At 44.6% G+C, this 22686-nt stretch overlaps 1 protein-coding gene across 4 annotated transcripts in view; it reads left to right on the forward strand.

The window, feature by feature from the left end:
* LOC105490652 (DNA cross-link repair 1C) overlaps positions 1-22686 on the forward strand; it is a 64517-nt gene that overhangs the window by 2536 nt on the left and 39295 nt on the right. For all 4 annotated transcript variants that reach the window (XR_011608245.1, XM_071070456.1, XM_071070458.1 and 1 more), the window contains exons 2-9: positions 2500-2551; positions 6263-6347; positions 11885-11944; positions 15187-15242; positions 16255-16356; positions 17084-17156; positions 17339-17479; positions 18751-18852. Coding sequence is in view for 3 of the 4 variants with exons in the window: in XM_071070456.1 (XP_070926557.1) it covers positions 2500-2551; positions 6263-6347; positions 11885-11944; positions 15187-15242; positions 16255-16356; positions 17084-17156; positions 17339-17479; positions 18751-18852 (671 nt within the window). In the remaining variant the exon portion in view is untranslated. The remainder of the gene's footprint in view (positions 1-2499; positions 2552-6262; positions 6348-11884; positions 11945-15186; positions 15243-16254; positions 16357-17083; positions 17157-17338; positions 17480-18750; positions 18853-22686) is intronic.

Here is a 22686-nt window from a genome sequence, read left to right on the forward strand (position 1 = left end):
AACTGTGAGAAATACCTTTCTGGTGTTTAAGGCAACCAAAACACTGCCTTTCCTGACAGGGTTGGTGTGAAGGCCAACTGTGGTATCTATGGTATCTTGTGATAGCAGCTCAAGCATGAGAAACTGTATGGACTCTTTTACTAGAAAAAAAGCAGGGAAACCCATCCACATCATCTTTTTTTTTTTTTTTTTTTTAGACAGGGTTTCACTCTGTCGCCCAGGCTGGAGTACAGTGGTACCATCTTGGCTCACAGCAGCCTTCACCTCCTGGACTCAAGCAATCCCCTCACCTCAGCAAGTACTCCCACCTGAGTAGCTGGGATTACAGGCATGTACCATCATGCTTGACTAATTTTTGTGTTCTTTATAGAGACGGGGTTTCCCCATGTTGCCCAGGCTGGTATCAAACTCCTGGGCGGAGGTGAACCACCCGCCTCAGCCTCCCAAAGTGCTGGGATGACAGGTGTGAGCTACCACACCCAGCCCCATATCACACTTTGATATCATTCGGAGTAGGCTATGGACCCACCTGATGCTTATTTGTGCGCCATCTGGAAGCCAATGCTGTGTGCAGGGTGGGCTTTACTAAGCATCAGTAAGTTCTGGAAGATGAGAGGACACCTGAGACCTGAGACCTGAGGTAATGGCCCAGGGTTGGGGAAATCCCCATGAGGTGGCAGCTTAAGATAATTTATTGTGGCCCAGGAAAAGGAAAACCTCGCTGGAGAAGCAGACCTGGGTGCAGCTGCAGCAGCACAAAGCAAACCCACCCAGTTCTTCTGACCACCAGTTGGAAGGGGCCTCAGGGTGGTGAGGATGGGGGACTATGATGCCCCATGCAGGGTGCTGCCTGCTTAGTCAGTGTGGGAGCAGGAAGCAGAGTCTGGATTGAGCCTCCTCTTTGCCATGGCACAAACTCTTTGGAAACTCCAATTATGGAGAGTCCTGCCCAGAGATATACCCATAAGGCCCTTGAAGACTGGACCAGGTATCCCTTGAGGGAATTTACCCACTGGGAGACAGGTGGGCTCTCCCGGAGGCAGGTGTACAATCTAGGGCTGCCAAGTGAGGTGAAGTAACTGCTCTGCTTTCATTGGGTCTAATGATGGCCACATATACATTGAGGGTGTGCTTGTGTGTGTGTGTGGTGGTGCTCGTGGTAATTAGAAGTGGTTTGGTTTAGCTAAACAATTTATTTTTTTGTTGTTGTTGGTTTTTGTTATTTATTTATTTATTTATTTATTTATTTTTTAAATGGAGTTTCACTCTTGTTGCCCAGGCTGGAGTGCAATGGTGCAATCTCGGCCCACCGCAACCTCTGCCTTCCGGGTTCAAGCGATTCTCCTATCTCAGCCTCCCAAGTAGCTGGGATTACAGTCATGCACCAGCATGCCCGGCTAATTTTGTATTTTTAGTAGAGACAGGGTATCTCCATATTGGTCATGCTGGTCTCGAACTCATGACCTCAGGTGATCCGCCTGCCTCGGCCTCCCAAAGTGCTGGGGTTACAGGCGTGAGCCACCGCACCTGTCTGTCTGTTTTTGAGATGAAGTCTCACTCTGTTGCCCAGGCTGAAGTGCAGTGGTATGATCTTGGCTCACTGCAACCTCCACCTCCCATATTCAAGTGATTCTCCTGCCTCAGCCTCCCAAGTAGCTGGGATTATAGGTGTGTGCTACTATGCATGGCTAGTTTTTGTATTTTTAGTAGAGATGGGGTTTCACCATGTTGGCCAGGTTGGTCTCGAACTTGACCTCAGGTGATCCACCTGTCTTGGCCTCCCAAAGTGCTGGGATTACAGGTGTGAGCTACCGTGTCCAGCTGGTTTAGCTAAACAATTTAGAGCTGTTTGATCATTGTTGTCTAGGCCTTTACTTGCTAAAGATTCAGAATATACTGGAATGCATGATATGCTGAATGTAATGGTCTAATTGCTACCTTTCTGTTGTCTGTGTCTGTTAATGTGGAGGGCTGTGGAGCAAGTCTTCGTGGATAGTAATACTGTCCTTTGAATCCATCACAGTAGGATGAGAAGATGACAATACACTTATTCTGAGCCTGAGTGATTTCTTAGCAGGTTCCATGGACAGGAGCTTGAATTTCTAGATAAACTGATTTAAGTGGCAGGAAGTGAATGGGTTACATAGAGCGTGGCTGGAAGGATGGTTGGATTGAAATGACGTAAAAGAGTGGAGGGCTAGAAGCAGTTCTTATTCTTCTGTGGCTTCCCAGAGTGATTTAAAGTCTGGCCTATGATGCAGGGAATCACTCTCCTTTTAAATAGATTTGGATGGCTCAGAAATGGGCAGCCCGTCCTGTTCTGAAAAGGATTCTTCACTTGCAGAAGAAAGAGTCCATAGCCCATGTGATTCAATTCTTATAAAAGCAAACCTCGTGGGTTTTCTCTTGAAGCTGAAATAGAAGACAACTGTTTCCCTTGGGCTAAGGAATCCTCTGGAAAAAGAACATATTGATGAGTGTTGGTTCTTTTGTTTTTAGATCACATGAAAGGATTAAGAGCCCCTACCTTGAAAAGAAGGTTGGAGTGCAGGTAATTTATTTTGCTACTTATTTGTGTGTGTGTGTATGTTTTTAAGCAAACATTTTAATTGAGAGATAACAACTGTACAGAAAAGTACATACATCCAAGCATATAGTCATTTACAAAGTGAACGCATCTGTGTAGCTTCACTCAGATTAAGAAACAGGACAGTACCAATATCCCAGACCCCTCCTACCTCCTCCCAAAGGTAACCTCTATTCTGACTTTTGTCATCATGGGTTAGCTTTGGCTGTTTGTGAACTTGAGATATAGATATGTGTATATATATATATATTCCTACCAAATACACTGCTTAAAAAAAAAACCAGAGAGGGAGTTTTGCTATGTCGCCCAGGCTGGTCTTGAACTCCTGGCCTCAAGTGATCCTCCTGCCTCAGTCTCCCAAAGGGCTGGCATTATAGATGTGAGCCACTGGCACCTGGTCCCAAATAGACCCTTTTATAATTGTTTTACTTTACTTAACATTGTATTTGTGTGATTTATCTATGCCGCTGGGTACAGCAATAACTCATTCCGTGTTATTTCTGTAAGAGTATATGAGAGAGAATGGCTGTTCCATTGTAAAGGATCATATAATACTGGATTTTTTTCTTAAAGCTGAACTATTAGATGCTTTTCTTGCAGCCATTGCCTATATCTAAATTCCCAATTCTCAAGATACATATTTGAAAAGGGCCAGTGGATGTCAGACTTTTCTGCTCATTGATAGCAATAGTCTGTCTTCTTGATAATGATAGCCAATATTTACTGAATACTTACTGTATCTGGGGACTGTGTATTTCTCAGTTCAACAATTTTTTTTTTTTTTTGTAGAGAGAGAGTTTTACCATGTTGCCCAGGCTGGTCGTTAACTCCTGGCTTCAAGTGATCCTCCCATCTTGGCATCCCAAAGCACTGGGATTATAGGCATGAGCCTTTGCGCCTGGCCAATAATTTTTTATTATTTTATTTCTATTTATTTATTGACTTTTGCGACAGGGTCTCGCTCTTGTCGCCCAGGCTGGAGTGCAGTGGCACGATCTTAGCTCACTGCAACTTCTGCCTCCTGGATTCAAGTGATTCTTTTGCCTCAGCTACCCGAGTAGCTGGGATTAAAGGCACCCGCCACCACACCCGGCTACTTTCTGTATTTTTGGTAGAGAGGGGTTTTACCGTGTTGGCCAGGCTGGTCTTGAACTCCTGATCTCAAGTGATCTGCCTGCCTTAGCCTCCCAAAGTGTTGGGATTACAGGCATGAGCCACCACTCCTGGCCTCAATAATTTTTTCTGGTTGCCTGTGACGTGTCGGGCATTGTACTGGAGGTGAAGAATGCATTAGCGAGCCACACGGATGCAAGGCTCTGCCCTCTTGCACTTGACATTTTCATTAGAGTTTCTTGATAACCTTTTGAATAGATACTACTATTATTTCTATTTTACAGGAGACTGAGGAACCAGAGAGGTTAAATTAGTTGCCCAATGTCACACAGCCAGTAAGTGGCAGGACCAGGATTCCAGCCAGGTCTGTCTGATTGTAGAGCCTATGTATCAGTCATCCGCTGCTGTGTAACAAATTACTTCAAGATGGAGTGACTTAGCACTGATCATGTCTTACTGCTCAGTTTCTGTGGGTCAGGGATTGACAGGGTAGAGCAGGGATGGTTTCCCAGCCCAGGTATCAAACATCAGTGAGCAGAGTCTTCAGATAATGTCAGCCCCATAAGATCTGAAGATTCCCTTATCCATGTCTTTTGATACCTGGGCTGGGAAGACTCACATAGCTAGGGACTAGAACTGTTTGGCATGTCTTTTTTGTTTTTTGAAACAGAGCCTCACTTTGTTGCCCAGGTTGGAGTACAGTGGCATGATGTTGGCTCACTGCAATCTCTGCCTCCCAGGTTCAAGCAGTTCTCCTGCCTCAGCCTCCCAAGCAGCTAGAAGTACAGACACGTGCCATCAAGCCCAAATAATTTTTGTATTTTTAGTAGAGATGAGGTTTCACCATGTTGGTCAGGCTGGTCTCGAACTCCTGAGTTGAAGTGATCTGTCCGCCTTGGCCTCCCAAAGTGCTGGGATTACAGGTGTGAGGCATCTCTATCTCTAAAAGTCTCTTTAGGCCAGGCATGGTGGTTTAGGCTTATAATCCCAGCACTTTGGGAAGCCGAGGTGGGAGGATGACTTGAGCCTAGGAGTTTGAAACCATCCTGGGCAACATAGGGAGATCTTTTCTCTACAGAAAATATGAAAAATTAGCCAGGTGTGGCGGCGTGTGCTGTAGTCCCAGGTGCTCAGGCTGCTGAGGTGGGTGGATTGCTTGCATTGCAGCCTGGGTGACAGTAAGCTCCCCTCCCCCTAAAAAAATCTCTTTAGTGTGAGTCCATCAGGATAGCCAGACCTGTTAAATGGAGACTCAGGGTTTAAAAGTGTATGTCCTACGAGAGAGCCTGGAGGAAGTCATATTGCTTGGCGATCTAACCTCAAAACCCATGAGATTACTTCCACCACATTCTGTGGTGAAGGTAATTACAGAAAATTGCCCAGGTTCAAGGGGAGGGAACATAGACCTCTCTGGTCAGTGGAGGAATTTTAATACCTATTTTGTAAGGAGAGCATGTACGGATGGGGTATATCGTTGTGTGGCCATCTTTGGAAAATACAATCTACCTTCGACTATATTCCTAACCTCTAAATGATAGCGTTAAGTTTTAAAAGTTTATTATGGGCTGGGCGCGGTGGCTCATGCCCGTAATCCCATCACTTTGGGAGGCTGAGGTGGGTGGATCAGTAGAGGTCAGGGTATCGAGACCAGCTTGGCCAACGCGGTGAAACCCCGTTTCTATTAAAAATACAAAAAGTTAGCTGGGCGTAGTGGCGTGCATGTCGTCCTAGCTACTCAGGAGGCTAAGGCAGGAGAATCGCTCGAACCCAGGAGGCAGAAGGTTGCAGTGAGCCGAAATCGCGCCACTGCACTCTAGCCTGGGTGACAGATCAAGACTCCGTCTCAAAAAAAAAAAAAAAAAAAGAAAAAAGTTTATTATGAAATTAATTTCTGTTCATTACAAAAAAAAGAATAGGCTGGGTGCAGTGGCTCTCCCTGTAATCCCATCATGTTGGGAGACCGAGGTGGGCGGATCACCCGAGGTGAGGAGTTCAAGACCAGCCTGGCCAATATGGTGAAACCCCATCTCTACAAAAAAAATTAGTCGGGCATCATGGCGCGTGCCTGTAATCCCATCTATTGTGGAGGCTGAGGCAGGAGAATCGCTTGAACCTGGGAGGTGGAGGTTGCAGTGAGCCGAGATGACGCCATTGCAGTTGCACTCCGGCCTGGGTGACAGAGCGAGACTCCGTCTCAAAAAATAAATAAATAAATAAACTTATACAGTAAAAAGCAGAAGTTTCTGTTGCCAACACACCTTTTCCAGAGGTAGTGTAACGTGTGGCAGTATCTTTCCAGACACACCTGATCATATACAAGTGTGTATTTCCAAGTAACAGTGGTGAGGGACCGCTGTTGGAGGTAGTCCAGGGACACCGTATTTCCACCCCCACCTTGTGCTCTCGATGGCACTGAAATGGTGGGCATAGGTATGTTGGAGTGACTCTAACAGATTCTGTGCCAGCGTAATTTCTGAACTATTAGATGTATGATGAAATAGATTAGTCACCAAGATGGCTCATATTGGATTGTACTGAAAGTTTTTTCTTGTTTCCTTTCAGCTTGAAGGTTTATCTCTACTGTTCACCTGTGACTAAGGAGTTGTTGTTAACTAGCCCGAAATACAGATTTTGGGAGAAACGAATTGTAAGTTTTATTTTTTGAATAACTTAATTTTTTTTAAGTGGGAAGTATTTTTAGAGGTAGATTGACAAAAACATTGCCTCAGTTTATCACATACTACAGTTACCCACATTAATTAGCATATTGAGTCTCTGGCCGGACATGGTGGCTTACACCTGTAATCCCAGCACTTTGGGAGGCCTTGGCGGGCGGATCACTTGAGGTCAGGAGTTCATGATCAGCCTGGCCAACATGGTGAAACCCTGTCTCTACTAAAAATAAAAAATTTGGCCAGGTGTGGTAGCACACACCTGTAGTCCCAGCTACTCAGGAGGCCAAGGCAGGGTAATTGCTTGAACCCAGGAAGCAATGGTTGCGTTGAGCCGAGATCACACCACTGCACTGCAGCCTGGGCGATAGAGTGAGACTCCATCTTTAAAAAAAAAAAAAAAAAATTAAGTCTGTTGGCATTGAGCAGTATGGTAGAAGTCAACATTTGGTGGTTGTTGATATGTTTTCTTTGTTCCTCAAGAGTGAGATCTAGGTCTTTAGTTTTGTTTCTTTAATCTCATTGACCCTCTTGCTAAGATGCATTTTAATATTTTCTTTTCTTTTTTTTTTTTTTGAGATGGAGTCTCACTCTATTGCCCAGGCTGGAGTGCAGTGGCTCAAACTCGGCTCACTGCAACCTCCGCCTCCTGGGTTCAGGCAATTCTCCTGCCTCAGCCTCCCGAGTAGCTGGGATTGCAGAATTCCGCCACTATGCCCGGCTAATATTTGTGTTTTTAGTAGGGACGGGGTTTCACCATGTTGGTCAGGCTGCTCTCAAACTCCTGACTTCAGGTGATCCACCCACCTTAGCCTCCCAAAGTTTTGGAATTACAGGTGTGAGCCACCACACCTGGCCACATTTTAATATTTTAGAGTGTAAAGTGTTCATTAACATAGTTGCTAAATCCTTTTATTTAAATTGTGGGATAGAACAAGAAAAATAAACATAAATTACAGGCTATAATAAGGAAGGGATGACAGCTAGAAGAATACAGATAGAATGGGTAACTTTCGGTCTGGCAGAATAGAACGCATCTGTCCAAGTAGTCAAGGGGAATCAAGGGGAGAAAAAAGTCTAGTGCACAGAAAATGCAAAGAAGGCAGAAAAAGTCTGATTGTAACAGTGATTACTATATATAGGAGAGAATTTAATTCTATCTTTGATCAAAAGACAAATTCTCAGTTTAAGTTAAAAAAAATTAGACAAATCCGGCTGAACCCAGTGGCTCATGCTTGTAATCCCAGCACTTTGGGAGGCCGAAGTAGGCGGATCACCTGAGGTCAGTTAGGGACCAGCCTGGCCAACAGGGCAAAACCCCATGTCTACTAAAAATACAAAAAATTGGGCGTGGTGGGGACTGTGCCTGTAATCCCAGCTCCTTGGGATGCTGAAGCAGGAGAATTGCTTGAACCCGGGAGGCGGAAGTTGCAGTGAGCCGAGATCATGCCCCTGCACTCCAGCCTGGGTGGCAGAGCGAGACTCCATCTTCAAAAACAAAAAAATTAGACAAATTCGTCAGTATTAGTCTACAAGAGACGTAGATAAAACAGAAGGATAAATACGGGTTGAAATTTGAAATTTGGGGGGAAGAAAAAGGGAAAAAATTACTAACCAATTAGAAGACAAAAATGTCAGAGTGGCAGTTTTTAATACCAGAAAGTAGACTGGAAGGCAAAGAAAGATAAGGTTTGAAGAGGGTGTTACTGTTAAAAGGAACCGTGGGTCATATGGACGTATGTGCAGTTGACAAAATAACCTCCAACTGAAGTGGAAAGTGCGAGAATCTGTCACCCAGTGCTTGATCTGAGGAGAGCCACAATGTCCCAGTGTCACGAAGAGTCTGTTTACTCTTTTTTTTTTTTTTTTTTTTTTTTGAGATAGTCACACTCTGTTCCCCAGGCTGGAGTGCAGTGGTGTGATCTCAGCTCACTGCAAACTCCGCCTAATGAGTTCAAGCAATTCTCGCTGCCTCAGCCTCCCTAGTAGCTGGGATTCCAGGCCTGAACCACCATGCCTGGCTAATTTTTGTATTTTTTTAGAAGAGACGGGGTTTTGCCATGTTGTCGAGACTGGTCTTGAACTCCTGACCTCAGGTAATTCTCCCACCTCGGCCTCCCAAAGTTCTGGGATTACAGGTGTGAGCCACTGTGCCAGGCCTCTGTTTGCTCTTAAACTGCTTACAGCCAGTGCCTCCCTCCTGCCCACATTTGGGCAAGCTGACAAAAAGGCCATGCCTGCCTCAGCACCGAGGTGAAGTTCAAACCAGGCAAGTCCAGGCCCACCCCACGCCACAGTGGAAACCAGGGCTAATTGCTCCTACTTTCTCTCAAGCCACAGGAAACATTTCTGTCCCCAGCTCAGGGACTGCGCTGCCCTCCCCGAAAGTCCTGCGATGTGACTGAAGTTTTCTTCTTATTCTCTGCCGTGTGTGTGCTCGCGTGTGTGTATGTGCATGCGTGTGTGAGTATGCACACACACAGTGTGTGCACGTGTGTTTGTGTGCGTGGTATCATCCACCTCAACGTCTGCCCTTTGATTGGGAAGGGGATTTGTCCTCCCTCTGCAGAGCAGTCACAACAGCAAGGCTGTTCCTGTTGTCTCTGGCATTCAGCTTGCAGTTGCTACAGGTCAGCCTGGCCAGCAGTCAGGAAGGAAAGCTGGAAGAGAAGCGGCGGGGAGCAGAGACAAACTGGAAGGCAGAATGACCCACTAGAGCCCGGCAGGACAGACCAAAACCCACTTCTGTCTCTCACTTCCTCCGGCCTCAACAGTGCTGGTCTCCTGCTTTGGCTCTGAGGCACATGCACCTTCCCCAGGACTCGGAGGAGCTGCACGCAGGCACCCAGCAGAGGCTGGTGTTGCTGCGGCGCCGCCCCAGTCTCTGAGTTAAGTCAGAAGGTCAACCATGTTCATGAGCTGTTACCATTTCTGGTGCCCTTCAGAGCATTAAAAAAAGCCTGCTAGTTCACATCTGCCTTCCGAATGTTTACTGTGGGCAACAACATGGATAGGGGTTCTAGGAAATAGTTCCAGCTTAGATGAGTTGACATAGTACGTACAAGGCCACCGCAGAATCAGGGCGAGAAATAGGAAATCAACAGTTGTCACTAGAGAGCTTAACATGTCCCTCCCAGATGCTGAAAGGAGGAGGAGACAGGAAATAAGATGCAGAAAATTTGTAAATGTGGACTAACAGAACTTTAAAGGCAAGGAAGAAAATCGTATTTTTTGGGGGTGCTCATGACATTTACAAAAACTAACCATGTACTGTGTCACGAAAGAATGCAATGATGTTGGAGATCAGAAACAAAGGGACAGCTAAAATCTTCCCATACACGTGGAAACAAAATGCATACAATAACTGACCGTTTGGTTAAAAAGGAAATTGTACAATAAAGGAAACATACAATATGTAGAACTGGCCAGGCGCGGTGGTTCACGCCTGTAATCCCAGCACTTTGGGAGGCCGAGGTGGGCAGATCACGAAGTCAGGAGATTGAGACCATCCTGGCTAACACAGTGAAACCCCTTCTCCACTAAAAATACAAAAAACTAGCCTGGCCTGTTGGCGGGCTCCTGTAGTCCCAGCTACTCGGGAGGCTGAGGCAGGAGAATGGCGTGAACCTGGGAGGCAGAACTTGCAGTGAGCCAAGATCGCGCCACTGCACTCCAGCCTGGGCGACAGAGACTCTGTCTCAAAAAAAAAAAAAAAACAAAAAACAAAAACAAAAACAAAAAACACCATAAAATGTGTAGAACTGATATAGTTAGGCTTGGGAGCTCACGTGTGTAGTCCTAGCACTTCAGGAGGCCAAGGTTTGACAATTGTGTGAGTCCAGGAGTTCGAAACCAGCCTGGGCAATACCACAAAATCGCATGTCTACAAAAAAAAAAAAAAACCCTTAAAAATTAGCCTGGTATAGTACTGCGTGCCTGCAGTCCCAGCCACTCAGAAGGCTGAGGCAGAAAAATCACTTGAGCCCTGAAGTTTGAGGCTATAGTGAGTTGTGATTGTGCCATTGCACTCCAGACTGGCTAACACAGCGAGAGCCTGTCTCAAAAATAAATAAAGGAGCTGTTGGACAATGGAAACGTGGTATGTCAGAATGTGTGGAACACAGTTAAATTTGTCCTTGAAGAGAAATTGATAGCATTAAATAGATATATTAGAAAAGAGGCTGGGCGCAGTGGCTCACACCTGTAATCCCAGTGCTTTGGGAGGTTAAGGCGGGGGGATCACCTGAAGTCAGGAGTTTGAGACCACTCTGGCCAATATGGTGAAACCCCATCTCTACTACAGAACATTAGCCAGGCATGGTGGTGGGTGCCTGTAGTCCCAGCTGCTCAGGAGGGTGAAGCTGGAGAATTGCTTGAACCTGGGAGGCAGAGGTTGCAGTGAGCTAAGGTCATGCCACTGCACCCCAGCCTGGGTGACAGAGCGAGACCCTATCTCAAAAGGAATAAATGGGGAAAAAGCCATTTCATATATGAAAATGTAGGAATCCTCATAAAGATGGTAACTGAATCTGGCAGTATTAAATAGCATATCCAATAAGATGTTTTATTCCAGAAATGCAAAAATATTTTAACACCCAAACCTTAGACACTGTAAGTTTTAGGACATTAGTGGACTAAGAAGATGAAAAATCACATTCATCTATTCATCAGATACTTACTGAATGCCTCTTATGTGCTAGTAGTCTCTGTTCTGATGACAGGGGAAATGTATCAGGGAGCATTCTGTAGCACTTAGAACCAGTGCATGAGGCTGGGTGCAGTGGCTCACGCCTGTAATCCCAGTACTATGGAAAGCTGAGGCGGGTGATCCTGAGGTCAGGAACTCAATCCTCAGGTGATCCTGAGGTCAGGAGTTCGAGACCAGCCTGGCCAACATGGCAAAACCCTGTCTCTACTAAAAATACAAAAAATCAGCCTTGCGTAGTAGCGGGTGCCTGTCATCCAAGCTACCTGGGAGACTGAGGCAGGAGAATCGCATGAGCCTGGGAGGCGGTGGTTGCAGTGAGCTGTGACCACACCACTGCACTCCAGCCTGGGTGACAGAATGAGACTCCGCCTGAGAAACAACAACAAAAAACAGTGTATGAAGTGTCCATGTCATGGACTCACGCAGACTGTGTTCTGAGGCACAAAACCTAGCACACATGACCACGTTTTTACAAAGACTCAAAATTCAGAGGGAGAGGGGAATGGGAGTGGTAGGGATGGGAAGATGGAGGAAAAAATGAATTCATGGAAATAGAATTGTGTCAGAGGATTATATGCATTTACAAGGCATTTACTACATATTGCCAAATCTGCCTCAAGACAGGTATTATTTTGGCTTTATAATTTTTTTGTAACTGTTAAAATGTTTATTACAGTGTAATCAGAATTGTTTATATAGAGAGTCTGAAAGTTCTCTTTGCCCCGTTTCTGTGTTTCAGATAGCAAAGGCATATAAAGCCATGAAAAACTGGTATATACATGGTCTCTTATTTTATTTTTATAGATATCTATTGAAATCGAGACTCCTACCCAGATATCTTTAGTGGATGAAGCATCAGGAGAGGTAACTAAATATTAAATATTGATTAAAAAAATAGTGCTAAAATGATTATCTTTCTCTTTGATTTTGTAGTCAGATGCTCTCCCCCTCAGCTATGCCCTCAATTTTTCTCTTTGATTTTGAATGCTTATGTAACCATAAATAAAAATCTAATAATTGAGTGGGGTTTTAGGGGCAAAAAAATCCATTTGAGATTGTGTCACTCCATTTGGGCTGGACTCACAAAACTACCATAGACCGAGTGGCTTATACAATAGACACTTGTCGCTGAAGGTTCTAGAGATTGGAAATCCAAGATCCAGTCTCCAGCAGATTTCGTGTCTGGTGTGAGGGCTCATTTCCTGGTTCTTTTTTTTTTTTTTTTTTTTTTTTTTGAGACAGAGTCTCACTGTCACACAGGCCGGAATGCAGTGGCATGATCTTGGCTCACTGCAACCTCCACCTCCTGGGTTCAAGCGATTCTCCTGCCTCAGCCTCTCTAGTAGCTGGGATTACAGGCGCCTGCCACCACGACCAGAGCCCAGCTAATTATTATATTTTTAGTAGAGAGGGGGTTTCACCATGTTGGCCAGACTCGTCTTGAACTCCTGACCTCAAGTGATCCACCCGCATTGGCCTCCCAAAGTGCTGGGATGACAGGCGTGAGTCACTGTGCCTGGTCACTTCCTGGTTCTTAGATGCTGTCTTTTCCCTGTGTCCTTCCAAGGTAAAGGGGCAAACGAGCTTCCTGGGCGTCTTTTATAAAGGCACTGATGTCATTCACAAGGCTTATATGCGCAACAACTAATCACCTCCCAGAGGCCTGCTAATAAAACCACTTTGGGGGTTAGGATTTCAACATAGGACTTTTGGGGAGGGACATGAACATTCAGTCCTTAACAGTGATGTATTTATTTCCCATGTTGTAAAGGATTGGGCATGGCTTATTTTTTGTCACATTTATTCCTTATTACATGCTAATGATGGGAACCCTGGTGTTGATATTACTACATGATGTTATTGTCACATTTACTGAGTTTTATAATGTTCAGAATTTAAAATGGTGATTAATATTTTTGCAGCAAATTCATGTATATTGTACTTTTTTTCTGACTCCTTATTCAGAAAAGGGGCACTGCCAAGTGGGAAAACTTTATTTTTCATCATTAAATTTTGAAGTAGTACTTTTGTGAATGTGTGGTTTGAATAAGTAGGACTATAGACATACCCCCCCACCCCTTTTTTTTTTTTAAAACCTTACAGCTGGTAGGTATTTTCCTATTTTGGTTAATACTGGTTTTGTAGCTTGATTATAGCACACTGCTTTGCCATGTTTAACTTAGAGGGTGTCTTGTGTTGTTTGAGTGTGATCTGAACAGAAACTGACTTTTTCAGGTATTTCTTCTTTGGAGAAGATCAGACAGTTGAAGTTGAGGTAGTCCTCCCATCAAATTATCCTGAGGGAGGACCACAGAGCCACTTTAGGGAGGATTAAACAGGAAAAAACAAGAAATAAAGGCTATGTGAACCTTTGTAAATGCCATCCTGGACTCTGCAAACTGCTTTTCCGAGGAATACTGTGATTGGTTTGTGGCCTTGTCACAATCAGGGATATTGGTGAAAGGCATTCCCTAAAGCTGGGGGCCGACAGCAGGCAGACTTTTGAGCAGTCTTGCCCCCACTTTGATTTTTTATGTTTCTTTGTGTGTGCCATGACTTTTGTGCATTGTTTATCCAGCTCCAACCAGGGGGAGACCCATTTGAAAGGGTCTTCGAGGATGAATGGAGACTTCTGTGAGGAGTCACTGTCACCAAGCAGTGACCTGGTGTGTGCAGAACTCTCCCCACTTACTGATGGCTGGAGAGGCAGTAGTGCCCACAGGTCTTGCCCTTGCCAAACAGTGTGACGTGCAGTGGGAATCAGGACCAGGCCTCATCCAGGCTTTTAAAGATTTTTTTTTTTTTTTTTTTTTTTTTTTTGAGACTGAGCCTCACTCTGTCGTCCAGGCTGGAGTGCAGTAGGGCCATCTTGGCTCACTGTAACCTCCACCTCCTGGGTTCAAGTGATTTCTCTTGCCTCAGCCTCCTGAGTAGCTGGGATTACAGGTGCCCACCACCACGCCCAGCTAATTTTTGTATTTTTAGTAGACACAGGGTTTCACCGTGTTGGCCAGACTGGTCTTGAACTCCTGACCTCAAGGGATTTGCTCACCTCAGCCTCCCAAAGTATTGGAATTACAGGCGTGAGCCACCGCACCTGGCTCAGGCTTTAAAAGTTGTTCATAAGTGGCCGGGTGTGGTGGCTCTCACCTGTAATCCCAGCACTTTGGGAGGCCAAGGCGGACATATCACTTGAGGTCAAGAGTTTAAGACTAGCCTGACGAATATGGTGAAACACCATCTCTACTAAAAATACAAAAAATTAGCCAGGCGTGATGGCAGGCGCCTATAATCCCAGCCACTGGGGAGCCTGAGGCAGGAGAATTGCTTGAACCCAGGAGGCGGAGGTTGCAGTGAGCCAGGATCATGCTATTGGACTCCAGCCTGGGCGACAGAGTGAGACTCCATCTCAAAAAAAAAAAAAAAAAAAAAAAAAATTAAATAGCTTTATTCAGATAGAAGTCAAAGTCACAGAATTGTGTATCCATCACCACAGTCAATTTCAGAATATTTTCAGCACCCCAAGGGAGAAAGCCTGTACCGATTGCAATCCCTCCCTATTCTTCCCCAACCCCCTGGCAACCACTACTGTATTCAACTCTCTGTCTCCATGGGTTCACCTAATCTGAATATTTCATATGAGTGGAATCATACAACATGTGTTCATTTCATATCTGACTTCTTTCACCAACGATGTTTTCAAGGGTCATCCATGTTGTAGCATGTGTCAGTTCTTTTTATGGCCAAATAATATTTCATTGTATGACTAGACCACATTTTCCTGATTCATTCATCAGTTGATAGACATTTGAACTGGTTCAACTTTTGACTAGTATGAAGAATGCTGCTCTGAACAGCCAGGCACACATTTTTGTGTGGCCATCGGTTTTCACTTATGTTGCTTCTATAACTAGTGGTGAAATTGCTCAGTCCCATGGCAACTCTGTTGAGTGGACAAGGATTCCACTTGTTTCTAGGATTTGGAAAGTGAGGAAATTGGGAGAAAAGACACGTTGTTAAATGTGTTCTACGAAGGAGGGCTTTGTTGAGCTAAGTCCTAATGATAACTGCTTTCCATTACTTTTTTTTCTTTATTTTCTTTTTAGAAGGAAGAGATTGTCGTGACTCTCTTACCAGCTGGTCACTGCCCGGGATCAGTTATGTAAGGGGGCTCATTTATTTTGTCATTTTATTATATGTAGATACATATTGTATTTGTAGAAATACATTTTTAGGGTCTAAAATTAATAGGGGGCTGGGCGCATTGGCACATGTCTGTAATCCCAGTGCGTTGGGAGGCTGAGGCGGGAGGATTGCTTGAGTTTGGGATTGGAGGCTGCAGTGAGCCTGATCGCTTCAGTGTACTGCAGCCGGCGTGGCAGAGTGAGAGCCCGTCTTTTTTTTTTTTTTTAAAACAAAGAAACAAACAAAAAAGAAAGAAAGAAATAACACATATAGGGAGATTTGATTATTTTTCTAGCCATTTAAAACACATTTGTTCCCAGATTGAACTAGGGGGACAGAGGTGAGATCAGATTTGAAACATTTCTTATAAAATGGAAGTCTTCATGGCCAGGTGTGGTGGCTCACACCTGTAATCCCAGCACTTTGGGAGGCTGTGGCAGGTCAAACCCTGTCTCTACAAAAACTATAAACATTAGCCAGGTGTGGTGGCACACCCCTGTAGTCCCAGCTACTGGGGAGGCTGAGGCAGAGAATTGCTTGAGCCCAGGAGGCGGAGGTTGCAGTGAGCCAAGATTGCGCCACTGCATTCCAGCCTGGGGTCAGAGCAAGACTCTTGTCTCAAAATAAAAATAAAAATAAAAATAAATAAATGGAAGTCTTCAGCAGCTGTTTCCCCAGTGACCTTGTATTTTATCATCACATGTATTTCTCCATGAGCAAGAATGATCTCAACTTATAATTGAAAGTGCTAACATATCACAGGGAACATCTATTACAAACTGGGTAGCATCTCCACTCTGTTATTTTCTACCCGAGGGAAGAGGTAACAGCTAAGTGCCTGGTGTGGTTCTAATTACCATGAGATTCCATTACCATTGTATTATAAAGGATATGTTTGCAGGAAGCATTTACTATGCATCTCACATGTATTTGCTTTATTGGGATTTTACATGAGACTCAGAAGTCACTGGGATATATTTCTTTTTCAGGTTTTTATTTCAGGGCAATAATGGAACTGTCTTGTACACGGGAGACTTCAGATTGGCACAAGGAGAAGTTGCTAGAATGGAGCTTCTGCACTCGGGGGGCAGGTACTGGGCCTTGTATAGGCCTTTTTTTTTTTTTTTTTTTGGTGAGACAGAGTCTTGCTCTGTCGCCCAGGCTGGAGGGTAGTAGTGCAATCCTGGCTTACTGCAGCCTCTGCCTCCAGAGTTCAAGTGATTTTCCTGTCTCAGCCTCCCAAGTAGCTGAGATAACAGGAGTGCGCCACCATGCCCAGCTAATTTTGTATTTTTAATAGAGATGGAGTTTTGCCATGTTGGCCAGGCTGGTCTTGAACTCCTGACCTCAGGTGATCTGCCCACCTTGGCCTCCCAAAGTGCTGGGATTACAGGCATGAGCCACTGTGCCTGGCCCCTTGTACAGTTCTTGTGTGTGTGACTGAATAAAGTTTTGTTCTGGCTGGGTGTGGTGGCTCACGCCTGTAATCCCAGCACTTTGGGAGGCTGAGGTGGGTGGATCACTTGAGACCAGAAGTTCAAGACCAGTCTGGTCAACATGGTGAAACCCCATCTCTACTAAAAAATATAAATATTAGCCAGGTGTGGTGGCGCACACCCGTGATCCCAGATACTTGGGAGGCTGAGGTGGGAGAATTGCTTGAACCCAGCAGGTGGAGGAGGTGGCAGTGAGCAGACCTGGTGCCACTGCACTTCAGCCTGGGCAACAGAGCGAGACTCCATCTCAAAACACAAAAAAAGTTACACATAATTTATATCACATTGGATGGCTAACATCAATATTTTTTCTTCTTTTCAGAGTCAAAGACATCCAAAGTGTATATTTAGATACTACTTTCTGCGATCCGAGATTTTACCAAATTCCAAGTCGGGTAAGTCTGCCTGGAGGAACAGGGTTCTCATCTGGGTGTACTAGTGTTTTTAGTAGGCAGTTTGTGGGGTGACAGGTCAGATCCTAACTGTCCCCGTAGGCATGAGTACCTGGGAATGTCGGGAAGGAAAAGGCTCTGTGAGGCTCTCCCCCTGTTAAATGTCTCTTTAAAATTCTGTCTAGGAGGAGTGTTTAAGTGGAATCTTAGAGCTGGTTCGAAGCTGGATCACTCGGAGCCCGTACCATGTTGTGTGGCTGAACTGCAAAGCGGCTTATGGCTATGAATATTTGTTCACCAACCTTAGTGAAGAATTAGGAGTCCAGGTACGGCGACTGTTCATTCTTTTTTTTTTTTTTTGAGAGGGAATCTTGCTATGTCACCCAGGCTAGAGTGCAGTGACGTGATCTCAGCTCACTGCAACCTGCACCTCCTGGGTTCAAGCGATTCTACTGGCTCAGCCTCCTGAGTAGCTGGGACTATAGGCATGAGCCACCAAGCCTGGCTAATTTTTGTATTTTTAATAGAGATGGGGTTTTGCCATGTTGGCCAGGCTGGTCTTGAACTCCTGACCTCAAGTGATCCACCTGCTTCGGCCTCCCAAAGTGCTGGGATTATAGGCATGAGCCACTGCTCCCAGCCTGTTCATTCTTTTCTGTTGCTCCCTTCCATCCTCCCAGCTCACCTTTCCTCCTCCTCCTCGCCCCCAAATAACTGCAAACAGTGACAGATGGAAGCCGAGATCACGCCACTGCATTCCAGCCTGGGCGACAGAGCAAGACTCCGTCTCAAAAAAAAGAAATAAATTTGAACGAGGAGATACGGGAGTGGATTGTTTGCAGTACATGCTCATCTGTTGCATGTCATGTATATGCCTTTAAGGATAGATGATCCTTGATTTTTTTTTTTTTTTTTTTTTTTGAGACTGTCTTGCTCTGTTGCCCAGGCTGGAGTGCAGTGGCATGGTCTCAGTTCACTGCTACCTCCACCTCCTTCAAGTGATTCTCTTGCCTCAGCCTCCCGAGTAGCTTGGATTACAGGCCTGTGCCACCACACCTGGCTAATTTTTGTATTTTTAATAGAGATGGGGCTTCACCATGTTGGTCAGGCTGGTCTTGAACAACTGACCTCAAGTGATCCACCGACCTCCACCTCCCAAAGTGCTGGGAATACAGGCATGAGCCATGGCGCCTGGCCAAGGGTAGATGATTCTTGATTGTTTTTGTCTGTGTGGATTACTGCTTTATTCCCAGTATTTAGAATAAAGCTCGACACACAGTAGGTGTACAAGGAGTATTAATTGAATTTCTCTTGAAGGACTGAAGAACAGTATTAACATCATTAAATGACATCCCTGAGCAGAGTCTCCATAATTTTTCATTGCCATCAGTGATGGCAGTGATCCTGGCCAGTTGGCCTTGTGCCTGTTGACATTCTGGCAGAATACCAGAGCGTACTGAAATAGCCAAAAATGGCTTTTCAAGAAAGAAGAGAGGGTTAATTCACTAACTGGGTGTTTTGCCCTGAATGATTAACCTTGAACAATTTATAGGAAATACATTTCAAATAATTTGCATGTACATATTATTTGCCTTAGGTTCATGTGAATAAGCTAGACATGTTTAGGAACATGCCTGACATCCTTCATCACCTCACAACGGACCGCAACACTCAGATCCATGCATGCCGGCATCCCAAGGTACGTGTGTAAGTGGTTCCTCTCGTATTGTTTGCGTAATCTGTGAGAAAGAAGAAAGGTCAGGACCTCCATTTATAGGCTCTTCGCTTTACAAATGTAAAACCTGAGGCTGCAATCCTAAGTTGTTAGCTCAAGGTCATGTAACTGTACATTACCATATTCCATGACCATACTTGTCATCATTAGTAAATAGCCACAGATCTTTATAGTTTTCTTTTTTTTTTTTTTTTTTTTTGAGACGGAGTCTCCCTCTGTTGCCCAGGCTGGAGTGCAGTGGTGTGATCTCGGTTCACTGCACGCTCTGCCTTCCGAGTTCACACCATCCTCCTGCCTCAGCTTCCTGGGTAGCTGGGACTACAGGCGCCCGCCACCATGCCCAGCTAATTTTTTGTTATTTTTAGTAGAGACAGGGTTTCACCGTGTTAGTCAGGATGGTCTCGATCTCCTGACCTCGTGATCCGCCCGCCTCGGCCTCCCAAAGTGCTGGGATCTTTATAGTTTTCTAATGGAATCTATTCATACACATTTGATAATTCAAATTTATTTGTAATGAAATCAGTAATATGTTATAGCTTATAACTTAAACATTTGTGCTATTTATGTATGTATTTATATATTTTGAGACATTCTCACTCTGTTGCCCAGACTGGAGTGCAGTGGCTCACTCTTGGCTCACTGCAGCCTCCGCCTCCTAGGTTTAAGTGATTCTCCTGCCTCAGCCTCCTATATAGCTGGGATTACAGGCATGCACCAGTAAGCTTGGCTAATTTTTGTATTTTTAGTAGAGATGGGGTTTTGCCATGTTGGCTGGGCTGGTCTTGAACTCCTGATCTCAAGTGATCTGCTCTCCTTGGCCTTCTAGAGTGTGGGGATTACAGGCGTGAGCCACTGTGCCCATCCTGTGCTGCTTATTTTTGAGACTCATGACATGAGCATGTTTATAAATTTTTTCTTCTACTTGTTTCAGATAAATATCTAGACATAACTTTTTTCACACTTGAAAATAGTTTCATGTCTTGATGGTCCTATTTCAAATGGATGTTTCCAGTGTCTTTGCAAGTCACATGTCATTTGTTGTCTTTTTTTGTTTTTTCTTTTTTTTTTTTGAGATAAGAGTCTCACTCTGTCACCCAGGGTGGAGTGCAGTGGCGCCATCTCGGCTCACTGCAACCTCCGCCTCCCAGATTCAAGCAATTCTCTTGCCTCAGCCTCCCGAGTCCCGAGTAGCTGAGATTAGAGGCTCCCGCCACCACACTCAGCTAATTTTTGTACTTTTAGTAGAGACGGAGTTTCACCATGTTGGCCAGGCTGTTCTCAAACTCCTAACCTCGTGACTACCCACCTTAGCCTCCCAAAGTGCGGGATTACAGGCATGAGCCACCACGCCTGGCCTCATTTGTTTTCTAATGCCAACACAACACATCCTTCTCTTGTCAAACGCTGAGTACAAGACTTTCATTTTAAATTTGCTTTAAAAAATGTTGTTTCAATTACAATTATTAAGGCTAATTAGTGATCTTTGAATGTAGTGGTTTGAGTGATCATTATTTTTCTCTAAATTTTAAAATACCTTAGCATTAAATCCTGTGTAATTTAAGTAAACATTGCATTTATTCATTTGGATCACTATGGTGGTAGTACTAATGGCTCCATCAGCCAAAAGCCTAAAGTTGCTTAGCCCTTATGATAAAGCATAATTTCAAACGAGAGAATTCTGATCCACAGCCTGGAATGTTTTCCTTTAGGCCACTGTGAAAGCTGCAGTGTAAATTATTTTTGCTGATTGATAAGCTGCATATTCTGTGTTGCATTCAGTGATTTATTTCTTCATTTTGTGTGCGTATGCTCATATAAATACACATAAATGTTCACATATACACACACGTCCCGTGGATTCTTAGATGGATAAAAATGCATACATAAAACAAACCGGCTGGGTGCAGTGGCTCAGCTCATGCCTGTAATCCTAGCACTTTTTGAGAGGCTGAGACGAGTGGATCACTTGAGGTCAGGAGTTCGAAACCAGCCTGGCCAGCGTGGCAAAACCCCATCTCTACTAAAAATACAAAAATTAGCTGGGCATGGTGGCACGTGCCTGTAGCCCTAGCTACTAGGGAGGCTGAGGCATGAGAATCACTTGAACCTGGGAGTTGGAGGTTGCAGTGAGCCAAGATGGCACCACTGCCCTCCAGCCTGGGTGACCGAGCAAGACTCTGCCTCAAAAAAACTAACAACCAACCAAAAAAAAAAAAAAAAAACCCATAAACTTAGGCAGAGCATAGTGGCTCACACCTGTAATCCCAGCACTTTGGGAGGCCAACGCAGGCAGATCACTTGAGTCTAGGAGTTCGAGACCAGCCTGAGCAATGTGGTGAAACCCCGTCTCTACAAAAAATACAAAAAAAAAAAAAAAAAAAAAAGAAAAAGAAAAGCTGGGTTGGTGGTGCACGCCTGTATCCAGATACTTAGGAAGCTGAGGTGGGAGAATTGCTTGAGTCTGGGAGGTGGAGGTTGCAGTGAGCCAAGATTGTACCACTGCACCCCAGCCTAGGTGACAGAGTGAAACCCCATCTCAAGTAAATAAATAAAACATAAACTTTTTTGTCCCTTTTACTGTTGGACTCATAGTATTGGGCCCATTGCCCCATAAATCTTTTAATTGGCAAATTTCGTTTTGCTGTGAATTTTCTCATATCCCAGAAAGTAGCTTAATTAGTAATTCCTTTGCTGTCAGGGCTACTTTCTTTAAGATGCTATTTCTATCTGCTTAAAAGATTGTTTTAGGTCACACACCCTTTAAGAATACTAACAGGTAAGTCCAGAGCTCGTAGAGTCCAGTCTTAACTCTCATGTGCAGCTTCCTAAGAAACAGTACCAAAGGCACCCCAAAGAAATTTGAGTGAGATGGAATGTTAATGGTTTGGAAGGTTCTGGATTTAAAAATAATGCCTTTGGAAAAGTTGTCCCATTATTTTTCAACCTTTTGAAAACACATGAATTTGTTAGTTTTTTCCCTCCAAATTTATTTTGAAAACTTTTTAATTTGAATTAATGAATTTATTTTAGACAGAGTTGCTCTGTCACCCAGGCTGAAGTGCAGTTGTGCAATCCTGGCTCACTGTAGCCTCGATCCCCCAGGCTCAAGTGGTCTTCCTGCCTCAGCCTCCTGAATAGCTGGGACTGCGGGCGTGTACCACCCACCTGGCTAATTTTTAAATTTTTTTGTAGAGACAGAATCCCACTATATTGCCCAGGCTGGAATCTTTTTATTATTACAATTTTTTTTTTTTTTTTTTTGAGATGGAGTTTCACTCTGTTGCCAGGCGCAACAGAGTGCAACGGAGTGCAGTGACGCAATGTGGGCTCACTGCAACCTCCACCTCCCGGGTTCAAGTGATTCTCCCGCCTCAGCCTCCCAAGTAGCTGGGATTACAGGCATGTGCCACCATGCCTGGTTAATTTTGTATTTTTAGTAGAGACGGGGTTTCACCATGTTGGTCAGGCTGTTCTCAAACTCCTGACCTCAAGTGATCTACCTGCCTCAGCCTCCCAAAGTGCTGGGATTATAGGCATGAGCCACTGCACCCAGCCCTGAAAACTTTTTAAACAGTAAAGTTGTAAGCCTGGTACAAGGGTCTGGGCCCAGTGTCTCTCGCCTGTAATTCCAGCAGTTTAGGAGGCCAAGGCGGTCAGATCTCTTGAGGTCAGGAGTTCGAGACCAGCCCAGCCAACATGGTGAAACCCTGTAACTAAAAATAGATAATTTAGCTGGGTATGGTGGTGTGTGCCTATAATTTCAGCTACTTGGGAGGATGAGCCATGAGAATTGCTTAA

This window comes from Macaca nemestrina, chromosome 9 (assembly GCF_043159975.1).
Source record: "Macaca nemestrina isolate mMacNem1 chromosome 9, mMacNem.hap1, whole genome shotgun sequence".
Taxonomy (NCBI): domain Eukaryota; kingdom Metazoa; phylum Chordata; class Mammalia; order Primates; family Cercopithecidae; genus Macaca; species Macaca nemestrina.